The following is a 21,481-nucleotide window of genomic DNA, read 5'->3' on the forward strand; positions in this document are numbered from 1 at the left end:
GCCCAGCACCAACCCCTGCAGTACCCCACTCACCAAATGACTGCCAACCGGAGAAACACCCATTTATACCAACACTCACAACACACTGGAGGAACTCAGCAGGTTGAGCAGCATCAGTGGAAATAATCAGTTGATGTTTCGGGCTGGAACCCTTCGTCAGGACTGTAGAGGGAAGGGGCAGAGGCCCTATAAAGAAGGTGGGGGGAGGGTGGGAAGGAGAAGGTTGGTAGGTCCCAGGTGAAAAACCAGTAAGGGGAAAGATAAAGGGGTGGGGGAGGGGAAGCACGGAGGTGATTGGCAGGAAAGGTGAAGAAGGAATAGGGGGAAAACAAAATGGGTAGTAGAAGGAGGCGGAATCATGAGGGAGGTGATAGGCAGCTGGGGGAGGGGGCAGAGTAACATAGGGATAGAGGAAGGGAAGGAGAGGGAATTACCGGAAGTTGGAGAATTCAATGTTCATACCAAGGGGATGCAGACTACCCAGAAGGTATATGAGGTGTTGCTCCTCCAACCTGAGATTAGCCTCATCATGGTAGTAGAGGAGGCCGTGTATGGACATATCTGAATGGGAATAGGAAGCAGAGTTGAAGTGAGTGGCTGCTGGGAGATCCTGTCTGTTGTGGTGGACGGAGCAGAGGTGCTCGACGAAGCCGTCCCCCAATCTGTGTTGGGTTTCACCGATGTAGAGGAGGCCGCACCGGGAGCACCGGATGCAACAGATGACCCCAACAGACTCACAAGCGAAGTGTTGCCTCACTTGGAAGGACTGTTTGGGGCCCTGAATGGTGGCAAGAGAGGAGGTGTAGGGACAGGTGTAGCACTTATGAACAGGGATAAGTGTCAGGTGGGAGATCCGTGGGGAGGGACGTGTGGACCAGGGAGTCACAGAGGGACCAATCCCTGCGGAAAGCAGAGAGGGGTGGAGAGGGAAAGATGTGCTTAGTGGTGGGGTCTTGTTGAAGTGGTGGAAGTTGCGTAGGATAATGTGCTGCATCCGGAGGCTGGTGGGTGGTAGGTGAGGACAAGGGAAACTCTGTCTCTGTTGTGGTGGCGGGAGGATGGGGTGAGGGCCGAAGTGCGGGAAATGGAGGAGATGTGGGTGAGGGCATCATGGTGAAAGCAAAAGGGAAACCACGATCCTTAAAGAAAGAGGACATCTGAGATGTCCTGGAACGGAAAACCTCATCCTTGGAGCAGATGCGGCGGAGACAGAGGAACTGGGAATAAGGAATGGCATTTTTGCATGTGGCGGGGTAGGAAGAGGTATAGTTGAGGTAGTTATGAGAGTCAGTGGGCTTGTAGAAGATGTCAGTGGACAGTCTGTCTCCAGAGATGGAGACCGAGAGATCGAGAAAGGGGAGAGAAGTGTCCAAGATAGACCATGTGAATTTGAGGGCTGGGTGGAAGTTAGAAGTAAAGTCGATGAAATTGACGAGCTCAGCATGGGTGCAGGAAGCAGCACCAATGTAGTCACCAATGTACCGAAGGAAAAGCACTTCAACTCTGCTTCCCACTTCCATTCAGATATGTCCACACATGGCCTCCTCTACTGCCATGATGAGGCTAAACTCGGGTTGGAGGAGGAGCAACACCTCATATACCGCCTGGGTAGTCTCCAGCCCCTTGGTATGAACATTGAATCCTCCAACTTCTGGTAATTCCCTCCCCCTCCCTTCCTCTACCCCTATGTCACTCTGCTCCTTCCCCCAGCTGCCTATCACCTCCCTCATAGTTCCACCTCCTTCTACTACCCATTGTGTTTTCCCCCTATTCCTTCTTCACCTTTCCTGCCAATCACCTCCGTGCTTCCCCTCCCCCACCCCTTTATCTTTCTGGGAAGGACCTACCAGCCTTCTCCTTCCCACCCTCCCCCCACCTTCTTTATAGGGCCTCTGTCCCTTCCCTCTACAGTCCTGACGAAGGGTTCCGGCCCGAAACATCAACTGACCATTTCCACTGATGCTGCTCGACCTGCTGAGTTCCTCCAGCATCTGCAGTTTATTTTGTGTTTACCCAATTATACCAACTCTCTGCCTTCTATTGGTTAATCAATCTACTATCCATGCCAATACACTTCCTCCGACTCCATGCATCCTTATCTTATTTATAAGTCTCTTGTATGGCACCTTATCGAACGCCTTCTGGAAATCCAAGTATACGACATCCACCTGTTCCCCTCTATCCACTGCACTCATTAGGTCCTCAAAGAGCTCCAGTACGTTTGTCAAACAGGACCTGCCCTTTCTAAATCCATGCTGCATCTGTCTAATGGAACCACTCCTTTCTAAATGTTTCGCTATTTCTTCCTTAATGACAGCTTCAAGCATTTTCCCGACTACAGATGTTAAGCTAACTGGCCTATAGTTGCCCATCTTTTGCCTACATTCTTTTTTAAAAAGTGGCATGACATTTGCTGTCTTCCAATCCGCCGGGACCTGCCCAGAGCCTAGAGAATTTTGGTAAATGTTGATCATTTTGGTAAATGTTGATCCCATTGCTTAGATCATCTAAAGCATGTTTGATGTTGGCCTGAGGTGGAATGTATACCACTACCAAGTGATCACAGAAATCTCCCACTGCAGGTAAAATGGACAGCACTTAATTGCGAGATATTTTAGATCTGGTGAGCAGAATTAGGACAACACTGATACATTTGTGCACCAAGAGGAGTTGATCATGAGGTATACACCTCCATCTCTGCTTTTGAGAGACTTAATAGTCCTGTCATGATAGTGTATAGTGAACCCATCAATCTGAATCGCTGTATCTGGTACGGAAGGAGTTAACCAAGATTCTATGAAACAAAGAACACATACAGTCCTAAAGTCTGTCTGAGGATAAATCTGTAACCAAAGCTTTTTCTCTTTGTTTTGACCCTCCGTCCACACTGAAACGGCGTTTTCTTCCCCCGAAAACAGAGATTTTCTAAAACGCCCTCCAGAGTGTGTAAATTTGAAAACGCCGATTGTGCAGAGCAGTGTGGACGGGGTAAATAGATATTTTTAAAAACGCTGTCATGACATGCCACAACAGATGGTGGCAGCGCGGCATTTCATTGTTTTCTTGAACGCAACTCCCCACACAACCTAACAATTTCAGAACAGACGGCAACGAGACTGAAGCCAGAAGAGTTAGAAATGAACTCACTAAATACTTTGACCCATAGCTTACTGAATAAATAAGTATATTCACTTTGCCCTGTTTTCTGTCCTTGCTTGTATGAAGGTGGTTTACCTATTTATGCAAGTACTTCTCTGACAATAGACGTGTAACAGCCTAATGTAACGTTGTATGGAAATACAAGATAACACTGATGCAGACATGTTTTATACATTTAACAAGGTGCTTTATTAATGCAACAGAATTAGTCAGTTTTTCAATGTTCGTCGTCAGCTGGGTCATACTGTCCGTGAACTCCCTGTCGGTTGCCTCCATACGCTCCAGTATTTGTTTTTTTTAGTTTTAAGTCCTCCTGTGCGAGAGCCAACAGCAATTCCTTTTCAGTTTTTCTAGTCTGTAACTGGACAAATGTGCACCAAGTACACCGTTTCCTCTTCGTTTGTTTTCTGTGTGTCCTGCGCATGCCCAGGAGGAGGAGATTTGCCCAAATATCCGTTCGAATGTGGATGGAGATATTTTTAAAAACCCCTAGTGTGGACGCATATCGTTTTTACGCGAAACCGGCGTTTTCAAAATTATCCGGTCTAGTGTGGACGTAGTCTGATTCAGCACCTCACCTCTGAGATGTTTGATTTTATTTATGAGAGTCTGTACGTTTGACAACAAGATAGTCAGTATTGGGAGTCTAAAACCCCATTTTCTTAAACACACCTATATTCCTGACCTACAGCCATGTTTTCCTCAAAGAATCTGGCGGGAAGTATGGCCACAATTGGCATTGCTTCCATTGGTTTTAAGCAGCAATAGTTTATTCAATCACATTAAAATACCTTTATTAACTGTACAGACCTTGGAAGCAGTTGTAATTCTCAGCTGTATCAGGCTGAAATGGGAATATTTAATCAAATCCATTGAGCTGTGCTGCATGAGATTACCGTTCCCAAGGCGCCCTGGAAGTAGATGGCCCCAAAGGATTTGCAGGAGAGGTGCTGCCTCACCTGGAACCACTATTTGGTGTACTGAGTGGAGGTAAAGGAGGGGGGTGAAGTAGTTCTTACGCTTGCAGGGATAAATGCCAGAAGGGTGATTAGTGGGGAGGGATGAAAAGATACGGGAATCATGGAGAGAGCGATCCCCGCAGACAGCAGAGAGTGGTGGGGAAGTAAAGATATGTTTAGTGGAAGGAATACCTTTTTATTTAAGATTCTGGTTTCTTATATAAAATTGGACTTACCATCGTGTGGATACATAGTCTGTATAGGGTGGACGCGACCTTAGCTCCCTGGCTAACCCAAAGTCTCCTATTTTGACAAGATCTGGACCCATGCAGAGCAAGTTTTCTGGCTTCATGTCACGATGAAAAAATCCTATCAGAGATATCCAGAATTTCTTAAGACAGCAACTCTTGTTGGCCTTCAGCACTTTGTAAAGCATAAGTATTACGTAAAAGATCTACAAATTTTACCATTATCTAACATTAGTCCAGAATGTACTGAAACACTTTATGTTGCAAAGGGGAATGCTGCCTAACAATATGTGGGTCCGCACATTACCAATTAATGCACCTTGCATTGCCATACTGAATGTGCTGTTGCCTCTGTTGTGCTAACCCATAAGGTGCACTTAGTTTCTGTTCCTACAGTTTTATACCAGCAATGACTATTCTAGGGGGATGCTTGCTAGTGCTGTTGGGGAGTGTTTTAACTAATATGGCAGGGGGGTGGGGTGGAATCCACGCAAGAAAAACAGAGGGAAGCAATGCAGAGTCCAAAGCAAAAGTTAAAAAAGATAAAAGCAAGAATAGAGTACAGAAAATACAAACACAAAAAATTCTAGATTCTAAAAAGCACAATGAATGTAATGATACGTTATCAGAATGTCCATAGCATTTTAATCAAAGTCAGTGAACTTGTGGAACGCGTCAGTACAAAGGAATAGGATTTAGTGGCCATTACAGAAATGTGGTTACAGGATGGAGATAATTGGGAGTATCCAATGATATCAGGTAATATATAAGGATAGGCAGGATGGTAAGGGAGGTAGGGTAGTGCTCTTCAGGAAGGATGAGATCAGGGAGATAGAACGTAGAATAGTACAGCACAGTACAGGTCCTTGGGCCCACAATGTTGTGCCGACCCTCAAACTCTGCCTCCCATATAACCCCCTACCTTAAATTCCTCCATATACCCATCTAGTAATCTTTTAAATTTCACTAGTATATCTGCCTCCAACACTGACTCAGGCAGTACATTCCACACACCAACCACTCCCTGAGTAAAAAACCTTCCTCTAATATCCCCCTTGAACTTCCCACCCCTTACCTTAAAGCCATGTCCTCTTGTATTGAGCAGTGGTGCCCTGGGGAAGATATCCACTCTATCTATTCCTCTTATTATCTTGTACACCTCTATCATGTCTCCTCTCATCCTCCTTCTCTCCAAAGAGTAAAGCCCTAGCTCCCTTAATCTCTGATCATAATGCATACTCTCTAAACCAGACAACATCCTGATAAATCTCCTCTGTACCCTTTCCAATGCTTCCACATCCTTCCTATAGTGAGGTGAACAGAACTGGACACAGTACTCCAAGTGTGGCCTAACCAGAGTTTTATAAAGCTGCATCATTACCTCACGACTCTTAAACTCTATACCTCGACTTATGAAAGGTAACACCCCATAAGCTTTCTTAACTACCTTATCTAACTGTGAGGCAACCTTCAGGGATTTGTGGACATGTACCCCCAGATCCTTCTGCTCCTCCACACTACCAAGTATCCTGCCATTTACTTTGTACTCTGCCTTGGAGTTTGTCCTTCCAAGGTGTACCACCTCACACTTCTCCGGGTTGAACTCCATCTGCCACTTCTCAGCCCACTTCTGCATCCTATCAATGTCTCTCTACAATCTCCGAGAATCCTCCACAGTATCTACAACACCAACAACCTTTGTGTCGTCTGCAAACTTGCCAACCCACCCTTCTATCCCCACATCCAGGTCGTTAATAAAAATCACAAAAAGTAGGGGTCCCAGAACCGATTCTTGTGGGACATCACTAGTCACAACCTTCCAATCCGAATGTATTCCCTCCACCACGACCCTCTGCCTTCTGCAGGCAAGCCAATTCTGAATCCACTTGGCCAAATTTCCTTGGATTCCATGCCTTCTGACTTTCTGAATAAGCCTACCATGTGGAACCTTGTCAAATGCCTTACTAAAATCCATATAGATCACATCCACTGCACTACCTTCATCTATATGCCTGGTCACCTCCTGAAAGAATTCTATCAGGCTTGTTAGACACGATCTGCCCTTCACAAAGCCATGCTGACTGTCCCTGATCAGACTATGATTCTCTAAATGCCCAGAGATCCTACCTCTAAGAATCTTTTCCAACAGCTTTCCCACCACAGACATAAGGCTCACTGGTCTATAATTACCCGGACTATCCCTACTACCTTTTTTGAACAAGGGAACAACATTCGCCCCCCTCCAATCCTCTGGTACCATTCCCGTGGACAACAAGGACATAAAGATCCTAGCCAGAGGCTCAGCAATCTCTTCCCTCGCCTCGTGGAGCAGCCTGGGGAATATTCCTTCAGGCCCCGGGGACTTATCCATGCTAATGTATTTTAACAACTCCAACACCTCCTCTCCCTTAATATCAACATGCTCCAGAACATTAACCTACTCATATTGTCCTCACCATCATCAAGTTCCCTCTGATTGGTGAATATGAAGAGAAGTATTCATTGAGGGCCTCGCTCACATCCACAGTCTCCAAGCACATCTTTCCACCCTTATCTCTAATCGGTCCTACCTTCACTCCTGTCATCCTTTTTTCTTCACATAATTGAAGAATGCCTTGGGGTTTTCCTTTACCCTACTCACCAAGGCCTTCTCATGCCCCCTTCTTGCTCTTCTCAGCCCCTTCTTAAGCTCCTTTCTTGCTACCCTATATTCCTCAATAGGCCCATCTGATCCTTGCTTCCTAAACCTCATGTATGCTGCCTTCTTCCACCTGACTAGATTTTCCACTTCACTTGTCACCCATGGTTCCTTCACCGTATCATTCTTTATCTTCCTCACCAGGACAAATTTATCTCTAACATCCTGCAAGAGATCCCTAAAAATCAACCACATGTCCATAGTACATTTCCCTGCAAAATCATCCCAAATTCACATCTGCAAGTTCTAGCCTTATATAATTTGCCCTTCCCCAACTAAAACTTTACCTGTCCTCTCTGATTCTATCCTTTTCCATGATAATGCTAAAGGCTAGGGAGCGGTGGTCACTGTCCCCCAGATGCTCACCCACTGAGACATCTGTGACATGACCCGGTTCGTTACCTAATACTAGATCTAGCATGGTTCAGGAGTGTTTAAACTAATTTGCAAGGGGGATGGGACCCGGAGCGATAGAGCAGTGAAAGAAGTGCATGGATTAAAGACAGATCTAACATATAGAGAGGCTTTGAGGAAACAGAAACAGAATAAAGGTTGTAAAGGTAGTAAGGTAGAAGGGCTAAAGTGCATGTACTTCAATGCAAGAAGCATCAGGAACAAAGGCGATGAACTGACAGCTTGGATACATACATGGAATTATGATGTAGTGACCATTACAGAGACTTAGCTGGCACCAGGGCGGGAATGGATTCTCAATATTCCTGGATTTCAGTGCTTTAAAAGGGATAGAGAGGGGGGGAAAAGGGAGGAGGGGTGGCATTACTGGTCAGGGATACTATTACAGCTACAGAAAGGGTGGGTAATGTAGCAGGATCATGTTTTGAGTCAGTATAGGTGGAATTCAGGAACAGGAAGGGAGCAGTTACTCTGTTGGGGGTGTTCTATAGGCCCCTGGTAGCAGCAGAGATACCGAGGAACAGATTGGGAGGCAGATTTTGGAAAGGAGCAAAAATAACAGGATTGTTATCATGGGTGACTTTAACTTCCCTAATATTGAGGGGTTTAGACGGGGCAGAGTTTGTTAAGTGTGTCCAGGACGGATTCCTGTCACAGTATGTTGGCAGGCCGACTAGGGGGAATGCCATACTACAGCGGTCCCCAACCACCGGGTCGCAGAGCATTTGTTATCGGGCCGCGAGGAAATGATATGATTTGGCGGTATGAGTCAGCTGCACCTTTCCTGATTCCCTGTCATGCCCACTGTTGAGCTTGAACACTCGCGAGGTCATTAACAGCGCGTCATCCATGTCAGCGCGGGAAGAAGATCAACTCCTCGAGCTTGCAAATGATGGCGGGCTGAAAAGTATGTTTGACACAACATCTCTGCTGGCATTCTGGATCAAAGTCAAGGCTAAATATCCTGAGATAGCCACGAAAGAACTGAAAACGTTGCTTCCATTTCCAACATATCTCTGCAATGAATGCGACGAAAACTAAATAGGCTGGACATAAGGAACCCTCTTTGAGTATTTCTGTCTCCCAACACCCCTCGATAGGACCGTCTTGTTGCAGGTAAACAAGCCCAGGGCTCCCACTGATTCAGCGATATTGGTGCGTTACAATGATTTTATATGTTCATACGGGGAAAATATGTGCTGTGTGTTTAATATCCAAACGTTACTTAAAATGTTATGATGCTATTGACTGATAAGTGACTTATATAACCATATAACAATTACAGCATGGAAACAGGCGATCTCGCCCTTCTAGTCTGTGCCAAACACTACTCTCACCTAGTCCCACCGACCTGCACTCAGCCCATAACCCTCCATTTCTTTCCTGTCCATATACCTATCCAATTTTTCTTTAAATAATATCGAACCTGCCTCTACTACTTCTACTGGAAGTTCTTTCAACACTTCAAGCTCCCCGTCCTCCCCTGATGATTGACTTATCACTATATTTATGCGAAGAAAATATGCGCTGCATGTTTAATATTAAATTCGTTAGATAAACCCTTTTAGAAATGAAATTGAGTGTATTAACCCCTTATTACCAATATTCCGGTCGTGATGAACACCCCGCGCCCCCCCCCCCCGCCGAACAGAATCGCCAAAAACGCTTTGCAGAGAATAATAGCGGCAGGTACACGCATGCGCACTGGTGCCCGCGCAAGGCTTCATGGCTATTGTAGTCTTTCTTTGACTGCTACTCTTGTCCGTTGGCAACCCTACACCTCCCCCTGCCCCGGGTCGGCCGGTCCGCAAGAATATCATCAATATTAAACCGGTCCGCAGCGCAAAAAAGGTTGGGGAGCCCTGCCATGCTAGATAGTGAGAGATGATAAAGAGAGCTAATGAACAAAATATTGCATCCATTTGGGTAGAGATTAGGAATAAGGAAGTCAAAAAAAAATCACCGGTGGGAGTAGTCACCAAATAATAATACTACAGTGTCACAGGAAATAAACCAATAAATATCTGAAGCATACAAAAATGGAATGGTAGTTAACATGGGGAACTTTCACTAGCACATAGATTTGACAAATCAAGTAGGTCAAGGTAGTATTGATGAGGACTTCATAAAATGCATCCATGACAGCTTTCTTGAACAGCATGTTGCTGAACCTTCAAGGGAAAATGTGATCTTAGATATGGTCCTGGGCAATGAGACAGATAGAAATTCATGATCTTGTAGTTAGGGATCATCTTGGAAAGAATGATCATAATATGATTCAATTGCTCATACAAACGGAGGGTGCAATAACTTGATCTAAAATCACAGAATTACGCCCAAACAAGGGAAAACTACAATGGGATGAGGAAGGAGTTGGCTGGCATGGACTGGGTCACAGGCCACATGGTGGGTCAGCTGAGGACCAGTGAAAAACTTTCAAGCAGATTTTTCCAGAGTGATTAATAAAAGTAGATTCCAGTTAAAAGCAAGGACAGTAAGGAAGGGTGGGGAGTGCCAATCTTGGATAACTAAGAAAAAGGAAGGCAACAACCTAAAAGTTCATCCTTATGAAATCATCAAAAATAGTGGGAAAATAGAAGGTTCAGGAAACTTTACAAAGCAAAAATAAAAACACTAAGTAAGCAGTAAGGAAAGGGAAGATAAATTATGACAGTAAACTAGTACAAAAGCAGAAAAAACTATTTTATGTAGGTTTTCACAGTAGAGGACATTGTCTAACATGCCAAAGGGAAATGTTATGGGTGCAATGGGAGATTAGGGCCTCAATGCAATCACTTGTTCTGAGGTCTTCAACTTTATTTTCCAGAGACTACATTTCAGAATCTGAATCAGGTTTATTACCACGGGCATGCAAGTGAAATTTGTTAACTTAGCAGCAGCAGTTCAATGGAATACATAATCTAGCAGAGAAAAAAATATAATAGTAAATAAAATAAAAGTAAACAAGTAAATCAATTACATACATTGAATAGATTAAGACAGGGGTCCCCAACCTTTTTTTGCACTGCGGACGGGTTTATTATTGACAATATTCTTGCGGACTGGCCAACTGGAAGGGGTGGTGGGGGGGCGGTAGGGTTGCCAACGGATAAGAGTAGCAGTCGAGTACATTGTGTTTACCCCAAGAAAGACTACCATGACCATGAAGCCTTGCGCGGGCACCTTTGTGCGCATGCGTGTACGTGCCGATTTTTTTCTACAAACCATTTTTGGCGACTCTGTTCAGGGAGGGGGTGTTAATCACGACCGGAATATAGGTGATAAATGATTAATACACTCAATTTTGTTTTATAAGGGTTTATCTAACAAACTTAATATTAATATTAATTAATATTAAATACACAGCGCATATTTTCCTTGCATAAGTCAATTATCAGGGGCGGACAGGGGAGCTTGAAGTAAGTGTTGAACGAACTTCCAGTAGAAGTGGTAGAGGCAGGTTCGATGTTGTCATTTAAAGTTAAATTGGATAGGTATATTGCCAGGAAAGGAATGGAGGGTTATGGGCTGAGTGCAGGTCGGTGGGACTAGGTGAGAGTAGCGTTCGGCACGGACTAGAAGGGCCGAAATGGCCTGTTTCCGTGCTGTAATTGTTATATGGTTATATAAGTCACTTATAAGTCAATAGCATCATAACATTTTAAGTAACGTTTGGATATTAAACACACAGCACATATTTTCGCTGTATGAAAATATAAAATCATTGCAACACACCAATATCGCTGAATCAGTGGGAGCCCTGGGCTTGTTTTCCTGCAACAAGACAGTGCCATCGAGGGGTGATGGGAGACAGCGATACTCGAAGGGGGTTCCTTATGTCCAGTCTATTCCGCAATTTTGTTTTCGTTGCATTCATTGCAGAGATATGTTGGAAATGGAAGCAACGTTTTCAGTGCTTTTCTGGCTATCTCAGGATATTTAGCCTTAACTTTGATCCAGAATGCCGGCAGAGATGTTATGTCAAACATACTTTTCAGCCCGCCGTCATTTGCAAGCTCGAGGAATTGATCTCCTTCCCGCGCTGACATGGATGATGCGCAGGTAATGACCTCGCATGCGTAATGACCTCGCGTGGGTTCAAGTTCAACAGTGCATGACGGGGGATGAGGAAAGGTGTAGCCGACTCTTATCGCCAAATCATATGGTTTCCTCGTGGCCCGGTAGCACATGCTTTGCAGCCTGGTACCAGTCCGCGGCCCGGTGGTTGGGGACCGATGGATTAAAAAACATGCAAAAACAGAAATATTGCATATTAAAAAAAAAGTGAGGTAGTGTCCAAAGATTCAATGTCCATTTAGGAATCAAATTGCAGAGGGGAAGAAGCTGTTCCTGAATCATTGAATGTGTGCCTTCAGGCTTCTGTACCTCCTACCTGATGGTAACAGTGAGAAAAAGGCATGCCCTGCGTGCTGGAGGTCCTTAATAATGGATGCTGCCTTTTTGAGACACCGCTCCCTGAAGATGTCCTGGGTACTTTGTAGGCTGGTACCCAAGATTGAGCTGACTACACTTACAACCTTCTGCAGCTCTTTCAGTCCTGTGCAGTAACCCCTCCATACCAGACAGTGATGCAGCCTGTCAGAATGCTCTCCACAGTACAAGTATAGAAGTTTTTGAGTGTATTTGCTGACATGCCATATCTCTTCAAACTCCCAATAAAGTATAGCCGCTGTCTTGCCTTCTTTATAACTACATCGATATGTTGGGACCAGGTTAGATCCTCAGAGATCTTGACGCCCAGGAACTTGAAGCTGCTCACTCTCTCCACTTCCGATCGTTCTATGAGGATTAGTATGTGTTCCTTCGTCTTACCCTTCCTGAAGTCCACAATCAGCTCTTTCGTCTTACTGACGTTGAGTGCCAGGTTGTTGCTGCGACACCACTCCACTAGCTGGCATTGCCAACTCCCGTATGCCCTCATTTGCCAGCAGGATAGTCAGATGTGGGGGTTTAAAGCCTCTGCATCTCTACTGTACTTGAAGACTGGCTTAACTTCTATGTATCGGTTTTCTTAATGGGGAACTGCACTCGCGACCCAATCTGCAGACCGGAATCTGCCAATATCGTTAGATTTGAGTATTGATAGATATTTAAAAAAAAAATGTCTTAAAACAATGTTGCTTACTAAAGTATTCATGGCTATAGATTTTAGCTGTAGTAGTCCTAAATGGGAATATTTGACGACTCCTATCAGAGCTGCACACAAAGAGTTGCTACTTATTAGTGCCATCTTGTATTGTATTGTGAGGTGAGGGCCTCCATTGATCAGAATTGATCATAGGTGTTGTGTCCTAGCTGTCTAGATATGCAAGCTTGGGCAGTACGATATGGAGGGCAAGCTGTTGCCCACGTAGCAGGCTCCCCCTCTTCATGTGTCTGATGAACCCAAAGTTATAGCAGAGACAGATAGTTTAGTACCAGCTTTATTGTATTGTATACTTGGATTTCCAGGTGTTTGATAAGGCATGCATAGAGGAGTTGTTAATTAGCAGAAGGCAAAGAGTTTGGATAAATGATTTCTTTTCTGGTTGGTAATTAGTGGTGAGCAAACTGCTCCAAGGGTGATCCCACAACTGTTCACCATATCCATTAACGATTTGGGAGAGGGAACAGAGAGTAGCATATCTAAGGATGTGGAGAGTCTTCAGTGAACTATAGTTAGGTCAAGTCAGTGGTCAAGGGTCTGGCAGATGGGAGTACAATGTTGGAAAATGCATGGACATCTACAGTACTTTGGAAGAAAAAATATGAGATTATTATTTAAACACGGTGTTGCTATCTGCTACACGAAGGCTTCAGAGTTGATATGCAACGGCGGCATGCTGTGTAACCGTGAGTAACTGTCTTAGACGTTTCTCTTGCAATTACAAGAGCCCTGTTGGACATTGATAATGTAAGATGCTGCAGGCCTACTTCCCTTGTTTGGTGGTACGACAGGTGGTTGGGGAAGCTGTGTAGCTTCTGTTGTAGCAAGGACTAGCCTCAAGCCGTGGGCTTGCCTGCTGCTGCAGTCGAGGCAGTACAGTGTGGCATCCATGCCCGGTTGGATGGCAAGCCTCTCATTGGCGCTGCCCTACAGTGTTTGATCGGTGGAATGACTGGCTGGATTGTAGTGGCTGTGCACTGCCAGGAATTGTACCATCAATTTGCAGAACATGTCGCTCAGGGTCTTGGGCTGTATATGTGTATTTTTTTTTGCTTAGCTATGGTTTTTCGCTCACTATTTTCAATATGCTGTGTATGCTTTGCACCTTGGCCCCACAGGAAGGCTGTTTTGTTCAGTTGTATTCACGTTTGGTTGAATGACAATTAAATTTGAATTTGATTTGATTTGATTTGATTTGAAATGGTGAAAGATTGCAGCATATTGTTGTGGTATGGGGAGGTGCTTCTGCACAGGATTGAAATAAGCTGCAGAGAGCTGTAAATTTAGTCAGTTTCATCTTGGACTGTAGTATCCAGTATCAAGGAATGATGCCACATAGAGGCGGCATCCATCATTGAGGACTCCCATCACCTTGTTCTCATGGTAACATGAGCAGGGAGGTACAGAAGCCTGAAGGCACACACTCAATAATTCAGGAACAGCTTCTTGCCCTCCATCATCTGATTTCTGAATGGACATTAACCCCATGAACACTTTATTTTTATTTTTACACTACTTACTTAATTTACTTAATATATAAATAATTACTGTAATTTATTGTTTGTCTTTCTATTATCTATTGCATTGTACTGCTGCTGCAAAGACAACAAATTTCACAATATTTGCCAGTGATATTAAACCTGATTCCGATTCTGCAAAGGGATTTGTGAGTACTTGTGTACGAGTAGCAAAAGATTGGCTTGCAACAGCTTAGTTTAATCTAGAGAGACAGCACAGAAACAGGCCTTTCCAGTCCAACAGTCTGGGGAACCTTGCCAATTAGACCCATGTTACCATATATAACCATATAACAATTACAGCACGGAGACAGGCCATCTTGGCCCTTCCAGTCCATGCCGAACACTTACTCTCACCTAGTCCCACTGACCTGCACTCAGCCCATAATCCTCCATTCCATATAACTATATAACAATTACAGCATGGAAACAGCCCATCTCGGTCCTTCTAGTCCGTGCCGATCTCTTACTCTCACCTAGTCCCACCGACCTGCACTCAGTCCATAACCCTCCATTCCTTTCCTGTCCATATAGCTATCCAATTTTACTTTAAGTGACAACATTGAACCTGCCTCAACCACTTCTGCTGGAAGCTCATTCCACACAGCTACCACTCTCTGAGTAAAGTAGTTCCCCCTCATGTTACCCCAAACTTTTGCCCTTTAACTCTCAACTCATGTCCTCTTGTTTGAATCTCCCCCACTCTCAAAGGTTAAAGCCTATCCACGTCAACTCTATCTATCCCCCTCATAATTTTAAACACCTCTATCAAGTCCCCCCTCAACCTTCTACGCTCCAAAGAATAAAGACCTAACTTGTTCAACCTTTCTCTGTAACCTAGGTGCTGAAACCCAGGGAACATTCCAGTATATCTCCTCTGTACTATTACTTTTTAATCTTCCTTTTTGTATTTACACAACTTGTTGTCTTTTGCACATTGATTGCTTGTCTGGCCTGTTGAGTGCAGTCTTTCATTCTACCAATTAACCTACTAACCCATACATTTTTGGAAAGTGAGAAACATCCACAGGAAACCCATTCAGTCACAGAGAGAATATCTAAACTCCTCACAGATTGAACTCGAGTCACTGGCACTGTAATAATGTTACATTAACCTATTCAACCTTTCCTTTTAAAGGCATCCGTTAGCCTTGCGAGACCATGGATCTGCGCCTGGAAAGTCTTCACTCTCCAGGGCGCAGGTCTGGGCAGGGTTGTATGGAAGACCAGCAGTTGCCCGTGCTGCAAGTCTCCCCTCTCCACGACACCAATGTTGTTCAAGGGAAGGGCATTAGGACCCATACAGCTTGGCACCAGTGTCGTCGCAGAGCAATGTGTGATTAAGTGCCTTGCTGAAGGACACAACATGTTGCCTTGGCTGGGGCTCGAACTCACGACCTTCAGGTCAATAGTCCAATGCCTTAACCACTTGGCCACTTGCCCACAACCTTTCCCTATAAATCAGATTATCAAAAAAGCAAATTGAATAATGGCCTTCATTGTTAGAGGGATTAAATTTAGGAGCAGGGAGGTTATGACGGTATTGTACAGGGCACTGGTGAGGCTGCACCTGGAGTACTACATTCAGTTCTGGTCTCCTTACTTGAGGTAAGATATACCTGCTTTGGTGGTGGTGCAGAGGAGGTTCCAGGTTGATTCCAGAAGCGAGGGTTAGCCTATGAGGAAACATTGAGATGCCTGGGACTATATATACTGGAATTCAGAAGAATGAGAGGAGATCCTACAGAAACATAAAACTAAGAATGGATAGAAAGGATAGAGGCAGAAAAGTTGTTTTCATTGGTAGGTGAGACTAGTATTAGGACACATCACCTTAAGATTTAAGGGAGCAGATTTGGACTGGAGATGATGAGTTAAACTGCTTCTCTCAGAGAGTAGTAACTGTGAAATTCTCTGCGTAGGGAAGCAGTAGAGGGCACCTCATTAGATGATCTTATTGAAAGGCAGAATAGGCTCAATGGAGCAGAATGTCTCCTCTTGCTCTTATTTCTCATGTTTTAAATTTGAATCTTTCTGATTGGTAGTCTCAAGATGCAGTCTAACTTGGAAATTTGGCTGAGTGGTATCATAACAACAACCTCTCAGTCAATGTCAACAAGACCAAGGCACTGATTGTAGACTTCAGGGGAAGAAAACCAGAGGTCCATGAGCCAGTGCTCACTGGAGTATCAGAGATGGATCAGTAACTTTACATTCTTGGGTGTTACTATCTCAGAGGACCCATCATATAAATGTAATTGCAAAGGAAGCACAACAGTGTCTCTACTTCCTCAAGAGTCTGCGGAGATTCCGCATGACATCAAAAACTTTGATGAACTTTTATAGATGCGTAGTGGAAAGTGTATTGACTGGCTGTATTATGACTTGGTATGGGAACACCAATGCCCTTGAGGGGAAAATCCTACAAAAGGTAGTGGATTTGGCCTGGTACATTACACGTAAAGCCTTTCCAACCATTGAGTACATCTACATGAAATGCTGTCGCGGCAAAGCAGTATTCATCAAAAATCCTCACCACCCAGGCCATGCTCTTTTCTCTCTGCTGCTTTCAGGTAGAAGGTACAGGAGCCTCAGGACTTGCACTATTAGGTTCAACCATGAGGCTCTTGAACAAAAGAGGATAACTACACTCATCTATTGAGATGTTCCCATGACAAATGATCTCACTTTAAGGACTCATTATCTTGTTATTTCATGCTCTCATTATTTATTACTATTTATTTATATTTGCATTTGCACAGTTTGTTGTCCTCTGTGCTCTATTTGATCTTTCATTGATCCTGTTTACAGTTACTACCCTATAGTTTTGCTGAGTATACCCATAGGAAAAAGAATCTCACAGTTATATGTGGTGAAATATATGTACTCTGACAATAAAATTTACTTTGAACTTTAATTATTTGAGGAAGAGGTAGATGAATGGAAGTTTGGATGATTTAGCTCCATTTCTAACAAACAGCACAAAAGTTGTTGCAAACATGATTCAAAATTTTTGAACTGGAAAGGGAGTAGTGGAGAGACTTATATTTTTCTGCTGCTAGCTGTTTTTCATTTCATGTTGATGGCAGCTTGGATTACACTAACCTTTAGAAGAAACCTACCGTGCTTATGGATAAATGCCAATCCTTGTATTACTTGATACATTATGTTCCTAATGACTGATTCAGGAAATAACTTGTTTCTGTGGAGAGACAATATGGTACAAGTATCTCTGATTGAGTGAACAGTTTTCATGTCATTTCAAGTCCTCCCCAGCTTACGAACACCTGCATTATGTGCAGTATATCCAGTTTCTTTAAAAATTATTCACCCCCCCCGGAAGTTTTCATGTTTTATAACATTGTTTCACAGTGGATTTAATTTGGCTTTTTGACACTGATCAACAGAAAAGACTTTCATGTCAAAGTGAAAACAAATTTCTACAAATTGGTCTAAATTTATTACAATTATCAAACACAAAATAATTGATAGTATAATTAGTCACCCACTTCAAGTCAGTATTTAGTAGATGTACCTTCAGCAACAATTACAGACTTGAGTCTATGTGGATGTGTATCAGTTTTGCACATTTTTCCCCTTTCTTTACAAAACTGCTCAAGCTCTGTCAGAATGCATGGGGATTGTGAGCCAGCCACAAATTCTCAATTGGATTGAGGTCTGGACTCTTACTTGGCCACTCCAGGGTATTAACTTTGTTGTTCGTAAGCCATTCCTATGTAGCTTTGGCTTTATACTTGGAGTCATTGTCTTGCTGAGAAACAAATCTTCTCTCAAGCTGTGGTTTTCTTGCAGACTATATCAGCTTTTCCTCCAGATTTTCCCTGCATCTTGCTGCATTCATTTTACCCTCTACTTTCACAAACCTTCCAGAGCCTGCTGCAGTGAGGCATCCCCACAGCATGATGCAGCCGCCACCATGTTTTGTGGTGGGGATGGTGTGTTTTTGGTGAAGTGCGGTGTTTGTCTTATGCCAAACATAGTGTTTATTCTGATGGCTGAAAAGCTTTCCTCTCATTCTGGCAAACTAGTTGAGATTTCATGTGAGTTTTTTTTTTCCTAACAGTGGTTTTGTCTTTGCCACTCTCCCATAAAGCTATGACTGGTGAAGCTCCTGGGCAATAGTTGTTGTATATGCAGTCTCTCCCATCTCAGCCACTGAAGCTTGTAACTCCTCCAGAGTTGTCATAGGTCTCTTGGTGTCCTCCCTCACTAGTCCACTTCTTGCATGGTCACTCAGTTTTTGAGAACTACAACTGTGCCGTATTCTTTCCATTTCTTGATGATTGACTTAACTGTATTCCAAAGGATATACGGTGACTTGGAAAGTTTTCTTGTATCCATCTCCTAACTTGTGCTTTTCAATAACCTTTTCACGGATTTGCTTGGAGTGTTCTTTTGTCTTCATATAATTTTTGCCAGGATACTGACTCACCAGCAGTTGGACCTTCCAGATATAGGTGTATTTTTACTACAATTAATTGAAACAGCTTCTCTGCACACAGGTTTATATATAGCTAGGACACCTTAACTAATTATGTGACTTCTAAAACCAATTGGCTGCACCAGTGATGATTTAGTGTATCATATTTTAGGGGGTGAATACTTATGCAATCAATTATTTTGTGTTTTATATCTGTAATTAATTTAGATCACTTTGTAGAGATTGGTTTTCACTTTGAGAGGGAAGAGTCTTTTTCTGTTGATCAATATCAAAAAAAGCCAAATTAAATCCACTGTGGTTCAATGTTGTAAAACAATAAAACATGAAAACTTCCAAGGGGGAGATGAATACTTTTTATAGGCACTGAATAATATAAAACATGTGTTTGTGAGATGAGCAATATAGATTTGCTAGCTGTTATAGGCCGTAGGCCAATGGTCCCCAACCTCCGGGCTGCGGACCGATACATTGCCACGAAGAATGCAACGGCACAGTGGTAGCCGGAATGCACCCAGCACATCTTTAAGAAAAAAGCCGAAATAGACAAGCTAACTAATTAGGTGCCGCCCGGCACGTAAGTGTCGGCCCAGATCAGAGGCGATTGCCGACTGCCTCACCTCTGATCTCGGCCGACATTAACATGCCGGGCTGCACCTAATTAATTAGCTTGTTTATTTTGGCTTTTTTCTTAAAGATGTGCTGGGTGCAGTCCACTGCATTCTTCGCCGCAATGTATCGGTCCGTAGCCCGGAGATTGAGGACCACTGCTGTAGGCAAATCGGGAGGAATTTTTTTTTTTAGCCGGAAGTTGGTGACAGTGTGGAGGGCAAGTTACTGGGTGTATCTAAAGAGGAGGCTTACAGGTTCTTGATTGGTAAGGATGTCAAAGATTATGGGTAGAAGGCAGGAGAATAGGGTTAAAAGGGATAATAAAACAGCCATGATTGAATGATGGAGCAGATTCAACCGGCCAAATAGACTAATTCTGCTCTTACGTTTTATGGCCTTATTTTCTGCCACATGGAAACTTAGTTCACAACCATATTTTGGACTTGGGAACTACTTGGGTTGCAAATGGTTCTCAGGAACAGAACTCCATTATAATATGGGTTGGACCTAAAACAAAACTACAATTATTGTTTATATATAATCCAGACAGGAGCTATAACTTTGCCAGGACACAGAGCTTGAACAGAGAATGGGCTAGTTGTAATTTAAGTGGAAGCTGGGAATTTAACATTTACTTGGTTTGCTGTCAAAAGATAATATAAAATATGCAGTGTAATTTAGACTATAATATTGACTTAACTAGGACCATGAATGTGACAAAACATTATGAAGGCTTCATAGAATTGTTATCTGGTAAAAATTATTACTTAGGCACACAAATGTAAAATAGTAAGATGATCAAAATCTTCCTCAGAGAGATAGATAGCAATGAGAGGAAAGAGACTGGACTTCGATTGAATTCTAGACCTCAGAACCAAGACTTTCAAACACACAATCAGCAATGCTAAATCAATTAAATCCAACAATGATCAAGAAGCCATCATTTAAGAAGTGCAGATATCTTGGAGTGTTTCAGTGATGGAAGAGATTAAAAAAATAGAGTGGGTCAAAACCTTAGTGGTCTGAAATCTAGGATCAGAATTTTAAACGGACTGGAAATAATATAAGAAAACAGTTTTGGACAACCTCAAATTTACAGAGTACAAGGAAAGCTGCAAATAAAATTGACATCTCTAGAGGTAACAAATGGCAAGGGCTACAGCAGTATTCACTTAAGGCAGGGTAGAGTTAGGTAAGTGGAAAGGGGTGGTCTCAGTTTCTAGAGGAAAGAAGGAAAACAATAGGAGGAAGCCAAGGTATGGTTCTAATTTTATTGGGAAAACAGTTCATGAGTCCCTTGCAGTTTTTATTGGAGGGAGGACGAAGGAGAAATAAAGACCTAGAGTCATCTCTGCATTCCAGTATGATTCTGGAATACTGAATAGTTTGGGAACCAGTAAGCAGGGCATGTTATTGCTTTGACTGAATAAGCCAGCTCTGATGGCAGAATTACTAAACTAACAATCTGCTGGAGGAACTCAGTGGGTTGATCATTTTCTGTGGGAGGAAATAAATTGTTAATGTTTCAGGTTAAAGCTCTGCATTGTGACTGAGAGTGATAAAGCGACTTGGGCAGTATAAAGAGGAGAAAGGGAATGGTGAGACAAGAGTCCAAGGTCATTGGCAGACTGAGGAAGGGTGCAAGATGAGGCAAGTGGTGCTGCACACAAAACATTAGTAAATCCTTTCCTCCCACAGATGCTGTTGGACTTCTGAGTTCCTCCAGGAGATTGGATTTCAGCATCTGCACTCTCTCTGAAGGACTATATGAATGCCACACTCTTTCAAGATCATTAGACTTAAGGGAGTGCAGATAAAAGTTACATCAAGGCACAGCAATTGTGGGAGAGAAATTCATTATTTAAAGTGGATTGGTTATCTCATTGCAATGTACAAAATACTTAGTAACAGGGTATCTATAGAGCTGATGTTGGTTTAGCTTCTGGGCCTAGAACTAAGGGTCACAGTCTCAAAGTAAATGATTAGACATTCTGTACCCAAGAGGGTTGTGTGTATATTCAAGAAAGATCAATAGAACTTTAGGTATTAAGGGAGTCAAAAGATATAGGGCTACTGCAGAAAAGTGGCACAGATATAAAAGATCAGCAATGGTCTTATCCAACGGCCAACAGTGAGAAGAGGCCAAATCTTATTCTTCTATTTCTTATATTTTTACATAATTACAATATTACAAATTAAACACTTTCATTATAAGCATCCAAATTAGTGTTCCTTAGCTGATTCTATA

At 43.1% G+C, this 21,481-nt stretch overlaps 1 protein-coding gene across 4 annotated transcripts in view; it reads right to left on the bottom strand.

The window, feature by feature from the left end:
* mak (male germ cell-associated kinase) overlaps window positions 1–21,481 on the bottom strand; it is a 114,394-nt gene that overhangs the window by 42,864 nt on the left and 50,049 nt on the right. For 3 of the 4 annotated variants that reach the window (XM_072283077.1, XM_072283076.1, XM_072283075.1), the window contains exons 5-6: window positions 17,285–17,364; window positions 4,355–4,487 (exon numbers count right to left, since the gene is read on the bottom strand). In XM_072283077.1, coding sequence (XP_072139178.1) covers window positions 4,355–4,487; window positions 17,285–17,364 — 213 coding nt within the window. The remainder of the gene's footprint in view (window positions 1–4,354; window positions 4,488–17,284; window positions 17,365–21,481) is intronic. The other variant, XM_072283079.1, reaches the window with a different exon arrangement.

The sequence above is a fragment of the Mobula birostris genome, chromosome 19 (genome assembly GCF_030028105.1).
Source record: "Mobula birostris isolate sMobBir1 chromosome 19, sMobBir1.hap1, whole genome shotgun sequence".
NCBI lineage: Eukaryota > Metazoa > Chordata > Chondrichthyes > Myliobatiformes > Myliobatidae > Mobula > Mobula birostris.